At 30.0% G+C, this 13,227-nt stretch overlaps 1 protein-coding gene across 1 annotated transcript in view; it reads right to left on the bottom strand.

The window, feature by feature from the left end:
• Positions 1 to 11,429, bottom strand: part of LOC129222868 (probable nuclear hormone receptor HR3) — a 132,586-nt gene extending 121,157 nt beyond the window's left edge. Inside the window, exon 1 of the mRNA XM_054857427.1 lies at positions 10,909 to 11,429. Within this exon, the coding sequence (XP_054713402.1) occupies positions 10,909 to 10,993 (85 nt within the window). The 5' untranslated portion in view covers positions 10,994 to 11,429. The remainder of the gene's footprint in view (positions 1 to 10,908) is intronic.
• Between the last annotated feature and the right edge of the window lie 1,798 nt (positions 11,430 to 13,227).

Here is a 13,227-nt window from a genome sequence, read left to right as displayed (position 1 = left end):
AAAAGCGCACCGATTTAAGTAATTTTTTAAAAATATTAAACTTAAACAAATTATTTAAAAAATGGTTAGATCCTGTGTTTTTAAGAATATTCTTTCAGAAAAAATACTTTTAAAATTTTGGTAGCGACCCCATTCAGTGAATTCACTATTCCAAAAGAAACTTTAAGATTTGATGAGTTAACAATGGAACGGGGAAAACATCAATTAAAAATATGTCAACTTTACCGCTGAACGTTTTTCGATGATATTACCTTTTGCGATCAGCCAACCTTCTGAATAGATTGCTTAATACAAGTAACCTGCAGCAAGATGTTATTTCACATATCGTTTTCCAAGGCGAATATGTTCGTTGCGCAAATATGACCGCCACCTAGATAAATATTAATTGTAATTGCGGTCTTCCACCTTGGAAGCTTCTAATCACATCCTTTCCAAACTCAAAAGACTTTGAATGCCGAATTTTCAAATGTCAGATTTGGTGGAATGTTCGAAATTTTTCAATAAAGAATGCATAAAAAATTCCACTATCAATACTGCAAGGAATTGTTGGCGCTTAAAAAGAGGGAAAAGTCGTCTTAAATAAGAAAAACACGTATTTTAGAGAAAAAATCTATAGTTATTTGATATTTATTTGATTTTACTAAATTTGGAGGCGAAAACTTTGGAATACTTAAAGGTAGAACTTGGAGGAGAGGGTTTTTTTGTGAGGAAAACGTCAGTTTTTCGCTATGATTTGATTTTGTTAAAATTGGAAAGATTAACATCGTATCATTGAACATTAAAAGTAGATAGATTTAGAATATTTTGAAATTGCACATACATTTCACTGGCAAATAATTTGAAAATTGTTTAGATGGAAAAAATTGACTAGCAATGAAAACTTCCGGCCAAAAAATGCTTTACAATATACTTAACTTTTTTTTCAAGAGATGTATTATTGTTCTACACATAATTTGATATAGTTTTTTTAATAATAACAAGTATTTAAATACATTTTGATGGTTCCAAGAAGTTGTTTTTGTAATTACCACAGGTAGCAAGTAAATTAAATATATTTTAAGTTTTATTTTTATTATGATTTTAAATCTTTGTGCTTTTAGGTAGAACATAAAAATGGTAGGAGAAAAATTAATTGAAATAGTGATTATTTACTTTTTCATTTCTTTATTTATCCCAGAGCAATATTTGATTTACAAAAATAAACATAGTAAATAAGGTATCTTATCAGATATATAATTTCTAAAAGTTTCTATAATTCCTTTTTTCTATCTTTAACTTTGTAAAATGTCCGAAAACACGCAAAACTTTATATTCTGTTCATTTATTTGATTTAAAAAATGAACAGAATAAATAAAGTGTCGTATTAGAAATATAATTTCGAAAAAATAATTCTTTTTGTCTATCTTTAACTTTGTAAAATGTCCAGAAAACCCGCAAAACCTTACAGTGCTGGATGAAAAAATAAATCTGAATTTTAGTCAAAACCAATAAGAAAATAATATACTAGTTGCGTACATAATTTAGTGCGCAGTAATTCATCTACTTATTTATTAAGAAACGCACGTACGTAACTTTTAGATTTTTAACACTGGAAACTAACAAGAACAATATTTGACTTCATATTTTCAGCTGTCAAAATAAAACAGAAGTTATTTATTAAGAATAAAATGAAGAACAAAGACTAAAAAGCAATACGTTTGCATCATTATAGCAAATAAACTTTGTCAACGCGGAGCAAATCCTCGTTAAATGTTTGAAATTAGAGGAAAAAAACAATAAAATTAAAATGTACAAACAATAATAATTAATTAAAATAATTAAAATACGCACTTTGTTACTGAAAAAGATTCATAAGTACAACAATATTTATTTAGTCAATAGAGTTAATCTGTTAGGCTTAAAATTGTCTTGAAAGTAAAGAATAACCGGACAATAGATGCAGTGTAAAGCGAAACTGAAACATAATGTGGAATAAAACAAAAGAGGGCAATTAATTTTCTACATTGTAACATTATTTTGACAGAACTAAAAGGAAGTATCACAAACAAGAAAAGGTTCAAAAAACAAGTCTACTCGTAAAAATAAATAGATGTGACAGACGTTACATTCTCGGTAATTACAGTTTAATGTCGTCTCTTTCATATGCCAATGACAGGCCACTTTAAAAGGTGGAACAAAAGTTTAAAAACAAAGATTGTACTTTCATCGTTTCTGAAAAGCTTTGCCTTTGTTTGCTTGAAACGAAAATGAGTTTTTTTTTTTTTTTTAAATTTTAGAGCAATGTATTTTCATGAAAAAGAATTAACAAATGTATTCGAAAAGGGATTGAGGTATTTTACAAAAAATAAAATAATGTTTCTCAAATAGTTTTATATTTATGAGGATTGAGCTGACTGATAATAACAATTACAAATGACAATTTCACATACATCTGTTGAAACTCAAGTTTAAAAGCAATATTTTTTATGAAAAATAAAAATAATCCAAATATTTATAACTACGGAAGTTAAAGTTATTCAAAATGAAATTATATTTTTCTTACAATAGCCCGTCACAAACAAATAAGTAAAGTAAAACAAACTTTACTTAATTTTGGTACAAATATAGAACTTAATTAAAATATTAACATTCAACTATATCTCACAAAACGAAAAGAAGTTTAGACTGTTAGAATTTGTCGTCAAGTTAAAAAAAACCTGGCTTACGAGTTTGAAATAGTGAAATACATTCCGTAAAGCATATTTATAAAATAATTTTTAAATTATGTTAGATAATACGAAAGCAAGGAAAAAATAGAATTAGAAATGTTCCGTTTTATTGTAACCTACATATCTTAATCTCATGAAGCTTCAATTGCAAAAACAGCGAAAAACAACAATGCTTTCAACTTAAAATAGTTTTACTGAATCCACAATTTTAGAAAGAATACACGTTAAAATTTATTATTCTATTTCATTTTTTTTTATCAGAGAGAGGGAGAGAGAGAGAATGTCGTGTAAATAAAATTTTACGTTTCCAAGTTGTAAAAATATATATTCTTACAAAAATGTTAAAAACAGAAAAATTAATCTTTTTAAATTTCGGAGGAGAACATATATCGGCGAAATTTTATTTCAAACATGTTTATTCGCTGTTTAAAAAAAAAGCTATTCTTGGTATTAGTGTTCCTTTAAAAATAGCGAGAAAGCAGAATGACTGAAGGAAGAAATGATTTTGAAAGCTTTAAAACTGGAAGACATTATACAAACGTGTTAACTGCGAACAACTAAAACTTGAAAATATTTTCAACATAAATGAATGTTACTAACATTGCATTCTGAAGTAAAGGTTCATGTAAAATTTTGTGGTAGGGCTTTTTGAAAATCTTATCACTGCCGCTGTGTATACGCTTTCTCTCAATTTGCAAAACACAAATAGATCATACCGTTTTGTTTAGAAATAAACAATTTTAGATTACACTTTAAATTTTGATTTCATTACATGAAATAAGGCACATCAAAGACATTTGTTGAAACGCTTTAATTTCAACAAAAAAAAAAGAAAAAGAAAAAAAGAAAAAGTAAAAAAAGAAAAAGAAAAAAAGAAAAAGAAAGAAAGAAACCGAAAAAAGAAAAAAAAAACTACTTAGTAAAAGCGGATAACCAGTGTTCGAAAATATTATAATATTTTCGAAAATATCGAAAATATTCGATATAATCGACAAAATATCGAAAATATTCGATATTTTGATATAGTGTATCGGATATTTTGATATGCATCTGATATTTTCAATCAGTACACTAAAGTTTTCAAAATAGTAAATGCATCCTCAAATCACTCATTATTTTCTTATATTAGAATTACAATATGTAGACTTAAAATTGAGGTTTCTTTTATCATTTACATCTAATATTTCAGTTTACATTTTTATCATTTTAATGGAGTTAATTTAGCATTAGCTGTTTCTCTCATTTTTCTTCTATTAACTACTTTTACACAGTCATATGATTCAGAAATAAAAAATATGCATTACTTGATGCACAGTCATAAAAGATTGTCCTTTAATATGACCAACATTTAATATTTCATCAGGCACTTTTAAAACGAATTAAAATTGTTACATTACTAATAGTTTTATGTGGAGATAAAATAAAAAAGAAATATTGCATTATTTTGTTACATTAATGTAGTATTAATACCTCATAAAAATACAGTACATAACTTTTTGGTTAGTTTTCATAGTAAACAAACAATATTGCTATAATTGATGTAACTTTTATATTGAAAATACCGTAGTTGAAAAAATCAATATCGAAAATATGATATAATTTCAAAATAAATATTGATATAATTTCAAAATAAATATTGGATATATATCGGTTGAATCCTGCGTATAACAGCGTGAAAAATACTTAGGTTAATAAACAAACGCAATAACGTTACGATTAGTCAATCAATAACATGCAGTATTAATACATCATAAAAATATAGTACATAACTTTTTCGTTAGTTTTCATAATAAAGAAGCAATATTACTATGATTAATATAACTTTTATATTGAAAATACCGTAGTTGAAAAAACTAATATCGAAAATAGCAAAATATCATGATATTTTCAAAATAAATATCGGATATAAATCTGCGAATCCTGCGTATAACAGCGTGAAAAATACTTAGGTTAATCAACAAACGTAGCAACGTTACGATTAGTTGATCAATAACATGCAGTAACGGAATTTCATCTTTTTTGACAAGTTGATCTCCTTGTGTAAGTCCTTGAATTGAAAGCTGCTGCAAGAGCGCTTCGTTATTTTCTTTTTTCGCGTTACGAGTTGGAGGTTTTTAAATAACGGGTATCGCATTTTTTTATTTCCTCACTTTCCTCTCTCACTCCTTTATTATTCGTTTTTTGAACTGTGAAATAATGTGACTGGTGTGAAAGGAATTTTGACATCATGAATAATTTAGGAATTACGTGAATAACAACGTTAAGTTTTTTTGATGATATTTTAAAATTTATTTAGTAACACATAGGGTCTGGTGGGGGAAAGTGGTCAATGGGGTAAAGTGGTCATACGTCAAATAAATGGCTATAGCTTGGAAATAAATGTTCGAAGGAAAGTGAAAATTTTATTTTAGAGTAAGGCAGTTAGAAACTACATTTTGAATACAAAATTTTACAACTGTTAAAATTTTATTCAGTAAAAAAAAATATTTTGCATGAATATGAAAAATTTTAAAATCTAATCACCTATTTTAACATCCTTGGGAAATTTTGCTTGTTAGAATTAGGAACAAATTGACTGTACAGGAAGCTTCCTACATGTCTCAAGAACTATTACTCATTAGCAGTTAGCTGAATCTATTTTAGATAATTTTTTAGAACAATTTAAATAAGATGGGGTAAAGTGGTCATAATATTAAGCTTAACGAATAATGTTTTTCTAATGTCACTTAATCTTTAGGTATAAGGCAGATACAAATTAAATATTAATTTTACTTAATATGTATTGTTTTTACAGTAAACGGGGTTAAATATACGAGTATATGCGTATAAATACGCATATATACTCGTGTAGACATGTTTATAGATGTATTCACATAAATGTGCCAATAAATATGTATATGGGTATCGGCAAGTATTTTTTTTATCCATACAGCTATACATTCTACTATACACGTATATGCTCGCTTATACTCTTATATATAAGAACACTTATATACTCAGGTAGACACGTATATATGCTTACGTACTCGAGTAGACACTTACATACAAGCATATGATATAAAAGTATACAGGGTGAGTTTACATTCTTGAGCAAATTATTAAAACGTGTTAGAAGAGAGGAAGCAAGAATCAATAAGGAACATATGGTAACAAACACAATGCTGACGCGCTACATGCACGCAAAGTGTGAAATTGATGGATGCAAAAAAAGTCACAAATTTATATATATATTACAAAAATACCATTTTACACAAGATTTTAGGACTTAAGAAAGTTTAAAAGCGATTGATGAAATTTGCGGCCTTCAACTGTAATACTTGCGTCGCATACACAGATCCCTCTCTGTTGCAATAACGAGACTTTTGAAAAACTTTCATCAGCCGCTACGCCTTTGTTGCGATGCTTGTATCAGAGCTACTACAGACCGTAACTTTCAACAACTGCTCTAAATATTTCTTAAAAACTAAAATGTCAGGTAAAATCATCTTTGTGCAACAAATTTGTGCCCTGCTTTGCATCCATCAGTTTTCTGGCTTTCTGTGCATGTAGCACGTCAGTGATTATAACTTCCTTATGATTCTTTGATTCTTATCCTCCCCTCTCACACCCATTTGATTTTTGCCCAAGAGCTTAGATTCACTCTGTAGGCCAACAAGTATATAAGCGTATGTTCTCATGTATACATACATGTACTGTTGTATACACGTAAATGTACGTATATACGTCTATACAGGTATATAATCGTGTTTACACGTATACCTGCGTATACACTCGTGCTTCCATATTATATATATACGTGAGTAGACACTTACCAAAGACGCACTGGATGTATCCACGAATTAACTCGTGCATACCCGTATATATGTATGTACACTTATATATGAGTATATGCGTCTACTATACACATATATACTCAACTATGCACGTATTTTCTCGAGATACAAGTGCATACGCGCATATGATGTTCGTTTATACGCGTATATACTCGTATATATACACGTGACACGTACATATACATGACACGTATATACATGTGACACGTATGTACTCATGTAGACACGTATACTTTCCTCTAGGTAATCACGTATATATGCTTATATACTCGTATATACACGTATATACTTGAGTAGGCACGTGCACGCATGTATCTGATGTATACATGTATCTACTCATGTAGGAACGTGTTTACTCGTGTATAACACGACACGTATATATTCGTGTATACACGCATGTACTCGTGAATCTACTCGTAACTATAAAAACAACTGAAATATACAATTATTAGGGTTCTTTATAATGGTTTTGATCCATTTTTAACTATGACCACTTTACCCCATGCTATGACCACTTTCCCCCACCCCATGGGGTAAAGTGGTCATAAAAACAGAGGGAAAAGAAAGTTCTATAAAACTACTAAAATAAATATTTTTCTTCCTAAAATTCAATGTACCGTGTTCTTTAATAATGCAATGTAAAATAACAACAAAAAAGTTGAAGTGTTTCAAGAATTTGTTGCATTTATTATTCACCTAAGTTGAAAACCAACGATTTTATGACCACTTTACCCCACCAGACCCTATGTAATAATACTTCGATTTTGTTTAACTGAATTTTAACGTCAAAAACAAATAATTAAAGCAAGATGAAACTTGAATTTTTTCTGCATTGTTTATTTATTTTGATTTGATTAAAGTACGTCTAATTAAATGCATCACGTTTATGTTAAGGAATTGTTGAACCTTTTTAAAAGAACATTTCTATCGCCGAAAATTCTTACATTTTTTGTTGGTGTTGGAGTGGTGGGTATTTGAGAGACCGTGTTAGTTTACCGTAACCATAACCATAAAGAACATATCTTATAAGAGTATGAAACTTGGATCCATTTAATGTATTTTTGACGATTTTCCATGAATTGTGAGTATTCGTAACATTTGAACAGTTTAATCGGTCCACAGAAATTACAAGAAATTAAATAACCTTTTTTTTACCAAATTTTTTTATGTTTGCAAAGATATGCTCGAAATACCGCGAGTACATTTTAATTAAAAATGGATAAATATTATTTCTTTATTCTCGTGAACTTTCCGAGCCTTTAAGACTTCATACAAACAAAAACGTTCCGAACAATCAATATCTTTTCTATAGATATTTATACACAAGTCCTACTTTCGTAACATTAAAATTTTCATGGAATGCAGACTTTAAAAAAAAAAAATTTCTGCTTTATTTTGTGTACACGCACCGAGTGAGAAGGGACATAATATCAGTTGGAAATAGACTGAAATGTTTGAAATGACAGCCCAAATAACTATTCGACCGTTGTACCAACATACTATTTTTCTGTTCCCAGTTTCAATTCCATCAAAAGTATTTATTCGGCAGAAAAGTGTTAAAAAATTTAATATTTAAATGAAAATTGAGATTAATAATGTACATTGATTTTGTTTCCGAAAAAAAGTCAGCATTTTTTCATTATTTTTCCTTAGTACACGCATGTTTTTCATATAAAATAGAATGAAAGGGAAAAAATGCAGTGATAACATATTCCTCAATCTACGTAGGAATAGAATCCAAAACTATTTATCGCTACACATTTCAGATAAGCGGGGAAACTTTAACCCGCGAAGAGCTGTATTTTTTTTCTTCCTACCGAACATCCAAACATAGTACAATCCCCAAATAAAACACAAAAAGAATGCGTTTCTTCCTTTTTTTTTTCCTTCCACAATTTATCGCATTCGCTTCCGTAAAATTCTCTTTCTTGCAGAAACAAGGGTCATGTACCGATAACGGTCAACGTAAAGACAATCGCATATCTTCAGCAGAGCTCTCTTGGAATTTTACGATTAACACAGGCAACAAAATGAGGAAAACAGATAACATTTAAACTGCCATCCTCACTGAATGTGGCGCACGAGTAGTTTTTTTTTTTTTTTTTTCATTTTGTAGCTATATCAATATTTTTGGATGCAGGTAAGTAGGAAAACTTTGAAATGAGGGGAGGGGGGGAGGCAAGATTTTCGGGCATTAAGTTGCGTCTTTTTCTGTCAGGTTCAAAAGAAATATTTCTAGGTTTGCCGAAAAAAAATTTTTTTTTTAAGAGGAAGGTAAACATTTCGTAAATAACTCCACTTCGGCGAATGCTTCACTTGAAATTAAACAGTCTTTATCAATTATTATTTTTAATGAAAATTTAGTTAAAATAATGATTTTTAATGCCAATATGTTTTCAGTCTACAGTTTATTTCTTGCACTTTTTCGACGGGAAACACGTGGTAGAATGTTTCAGCAGAAGGTGCAGTTGCATTTTTGTTTCTTAAAATTAATTCGTTAATTCTTTTCGATAAGACAGTATGTAAACAATATAAATAATAATTAATAATAAGCTCTATTTAAACCAAAAAAAAAAGTTATGTAAGGTATTTTTCCCCTACAAAATAAACAGCTCAAGTAAAGTCTTCATTTATGCAATTAACTTAAACAAGTAATTTAGTTAGTAATTCGGCAAAGATTTATCCGCATGATTAGAGTAATTCAGATTGTTGCTATATTGTTTTAGCAAATACTTTGTTTGATTTTAAAAAGCAAAATTGTTCAGAGTTTATATTTTACCTTGTAACTACTTTAAGCGCTAGCATAGCAATAAAATTTCAAGCAGAAAAATGTAATAATTTCTAGTTCTGAAGAAATATTAACTTGCTGACGCATATTTACTTGTGCCTGCATACCTGCCAACTTTTAGTCAGCACTGTGCACAAATACCGAGTGTTTTTTTTTTTTTTTTTTTTTTTGAGGCAGGGCTTTCTTACTAATTAATTATATTGTTGGTTTTACATTTCTAAAAGGGTAGATTCAGTGTTTGAATTATATACGTACAATTTACTTTAATTGACATTTTAATCGTATTTTATTTTGTACATTTAAGTGATAAAATTGGACCCCAACATTAAAATTAATTTAGAAACTGAAAATATTTAAATAAATCTCAAAATAAAAAATAGTACTTTTTTTTGTAATGTTCGGCGGTTGAAATTCATTTTTATAAAATATACCAATAACTAAATTAACTTGGTTTAAGCGAAAAACTATGAAACTAAAATGCTAAAGGAAGTGAACGAGGTTGAGTTCCTGAAAATCGATGGTGAATTTAAGTTTATAGCAGTATTCGATAATTAAATTTATTTTCTGAAAAGGTTGCAATAATTACTTCAAAGTGTTACTAACGAAAAAGTACGAAATTAGAGTGGATGATAAAACATCTCGACGCTGAATTTGAGGTTATAGAAAATAAGATCGATGGAGAAATTTTGTTCTTAAAACGGTTCTCCCGTTAAATTTATTTTCTAAAAGAGGTGGATATGATTAAGTTAAATTTCTACACTCAAAAAGTAATCAAATTAAAATGGTGAATAGATTTGAAGTTCTGAAAAAATCGATAGGGAATTTTAATTTTTAAAAGCAATCAAAAATATACTTTTGATGAAAAATTATTGAATTGAGGAGGTTAATTGTGGATGTTTAAAATTGAGTTTTAGGAAAGATTGATGGTGAAAATGAAATTTTTCAAAAGAGGTAATTAATATCTTGGAAAGAGATTTTAATGTCGATGGAATATTATCTAAAGTAGTAAATAGAAGAGGATGACGAAGCTCAATTTACGAAAAGAGCTGTGGGAAATCATTTTTAAAAGAGGCAAACGATTAAGTTTTAATTTTTAGGAAGAACGATCTGAAAATTAAATGGAATGAAAAGAAAATTTATTTTGGAAACAATGTAAGAAGTTCAAGTATTTGTGAGTGGGGGGGGGGGGGTTGTGTTAGGAAAGCTGCTGGTTATGGGTAAGAGAAATTGCATTTCTGAATCTATCGAGTGGTGAAATGAAGATACAGTTGGGGAGTTCGTCGAAGAAGAGACGGTCTGATAATTAATTCATCAGATGAGGGATTGATAAATCTTAGTTTTAAATAATTGTAGGAGTTTGATGGCGATTAAATACGGAATGAGGAGGAAGTCGATTTTAAAAAAGAACGACTTTCTAAAAAAGTTTGACACTCGCCATCGAAGTTTTTTTTTTTCTTGATGGGTTCACCAATAGCATGTTGGAGTAATAAGCATCACGTGATCAGTTCGTGATGGGAATAAGCAGCATACGTATCGATGAGTAAATTTAACGCACAGCTAATGAGCAAAGAGTACTGACCTTTTATAGAGCCGGTGGATGTTTGGGGCTGTGCCACCTCCACTTTGCCGAAGCTGGTAGTACACCAAGACATTTGAAGCACCATCCGAATCGCACAAGTCACTTGTCAATCACAGTAATTCACTGTCCCCAAAGTGGACAATCACCTCACAAAAAAAACCGCGGAGATTAGCAACAGAGCGGGGCAGGCCAGCACGTTTTTTTCGTCCTACCCCTGCGTCGGTCTTTTCTCAGTCGGCGAGACGTCTTTGCTGGGTTCGAATTGCTGTCATCTAACCTGGCCCCATGCCATTGCAAGAGCAATAACAAATTTTTAATCCAACACAGTTCTTGGGAAGATGACGACGGCAGCCCACGAATAGGACGTTACTCCAGGCCGCTGTGGCGAAGGAGAGGTAGCTTCTAGGCCTATGGAGTTCCCGAAACTGCTGCATGCAATAGGAAGTGTTGTTTATCCGTTCCCACCTGTTCGCTTGTAAGTACCGTTATGTGGAGTGCGAATCTGCGTCGCGCGGAGAAGTTCGAAAACCGACCCAGGGTTCTCTCTCCCTCCGTCGCTTTACTTCCGCAATCAGATTGCGGAGGGCGCCAAGTCGCCGTTTGCTCGCCAAGCTGCCAAGTGTACCGCTACAGTCTTGTTTGTTTACAGTTCGGGCCCATGCTCTTTTCTCTCTCTCCGATATTTTCCACCGAGAAAGGGGAGGAACGCCGAGATTTTTTTTTCTTTTCTTTTTAATCTTTTATTTACTTCTTTTTTCGCAAAACCACTGGGAGTCTTCCAAGGGAGAGAGATTCTTCGCAGAGAAATTTGAAACATTTTTGCGTCTTTTATATTCACGTCTTCTTCTTCTTCTTTTTCTTTTTTGAGCAACGATTTGCGGGAAAAGACACACATGGAAAATAACGTGTTACACTGTTTCGCACGCTGATATATTTTTTCGTCGTCGTGATTATCATACTGGAATTTCTTTTTACAAGTCTCACACTCGATTTTCCAATTTTTAATAAAAATTGTATGTTTTCCATGCTATTTGTAAAGAAATTCCAAAAATATTCATCGGAAATAATTTCTGTTACAATGTATTACAGGATACAACGGAAGAATATATAACTTTTTTTATCCCTTGCATATGCTATATCATCATTACTTTTAATTAATTTTATAATTTTCGTCGTTTTCAAGTATTTGTTTTCTTTTGATTTTTGATGATTTTCGATTAATCCATCGAAAATTGAAAAGTTGGGTTTTTCAGTATCTAGAAATAAAATACCAAAAAAATTTAGCAAAAGCTCACGCAAAATAAAAAGTTCACAAAATCTACAGGTTATAATGAATTTTATGGTCATTAGCTTATAATCACAACACTTAAATATTTGTTTCATTCTAAAAAAAATTTACGATTGAAACATTCGATACTTTGAAACATGTAACACATCCTATTTTCTTCAACTTTTAATTATATTAGAACTATTTTAATTCATTAAAACTTGAACAATTTTGAAGTGGTTAGTAATTAAATTTATTTAACTGCTTATTATAAAGTAAAAAATAAAAAAAATGTAAAAACGAAATTAACTGAATAGAAATAATTTTGCAGGAACTGAGAAAAAAATTGAAACTTACTTTTCATGTCATTGAGCAAGTAATTTCAGATCCTTAATAACGTTATAAATCAAGTGCTTTAAACTGGAATAACTCTGCATAAAAAATAAAAATAAATAAATAAAATTTTAAGTTTATGATATGAATATCCTTACTCTAACCAAATAAAAAAAGCTTAACTTCAGTGGAAAATACCGGATCTCCATGAAAATCCCTTAACTCGAAATTTTGTTATAAATTCAGTTTTAGTTCAAATTTTTAGAGAGTAGCTGAAATTAATAATATATGAAGTTCATAAAATGAAACAAAAACTACTATTTTTGAAAGTAGGTAGTTTTGTATATATGATGTTTATATTCCTTTAAATTCTGATTTTTGGATTTACAAGGTTTTCTAATAAGGGTAACGATAAAATGCGTTTTTAAGTAAAGTTTTTAGTTCTGAAGTTCAAAAAATACGAATTGACAGCTATTTAGTGTTTATTACGACGCCTAAATATAACCGCATATTCGCACCAGAATAGTCATGGAGTAAAAATCGAAAGTTCTATAAAAATTCTAAGTGAGTAGAAAAATAGTAGACTTGTAAGAACAAGAGAGGTTGATGAGCTTTAAAAATTGATAAATCTTTCTCTCAATTTATTCAATATGTAAATAGTTTTATATTGATATTCACGAACCGTTATAAGTGCGCATTAGCTATAAATACGCATTCTC

The sequence above is a fragment of the Uloborus diversus genome, chromosome 5, assembly GCF_026930045.1.
Source record: "Uloborus diversus isolate 005 chromosome 5, Udiv.v.3.1, whole genome shotgun sequence".
Classification (NCBI taxonomy): Eukaryota; Metazoa; Arthropoda; class Arachnida; order Araneae; family Uloboridae; genus Uloborus; species Uloborus diversus.
Note: the sequence above shows the minus strand (reverse complement) of the source record. Positions and strands in the feature narration are given on the sequence as shown.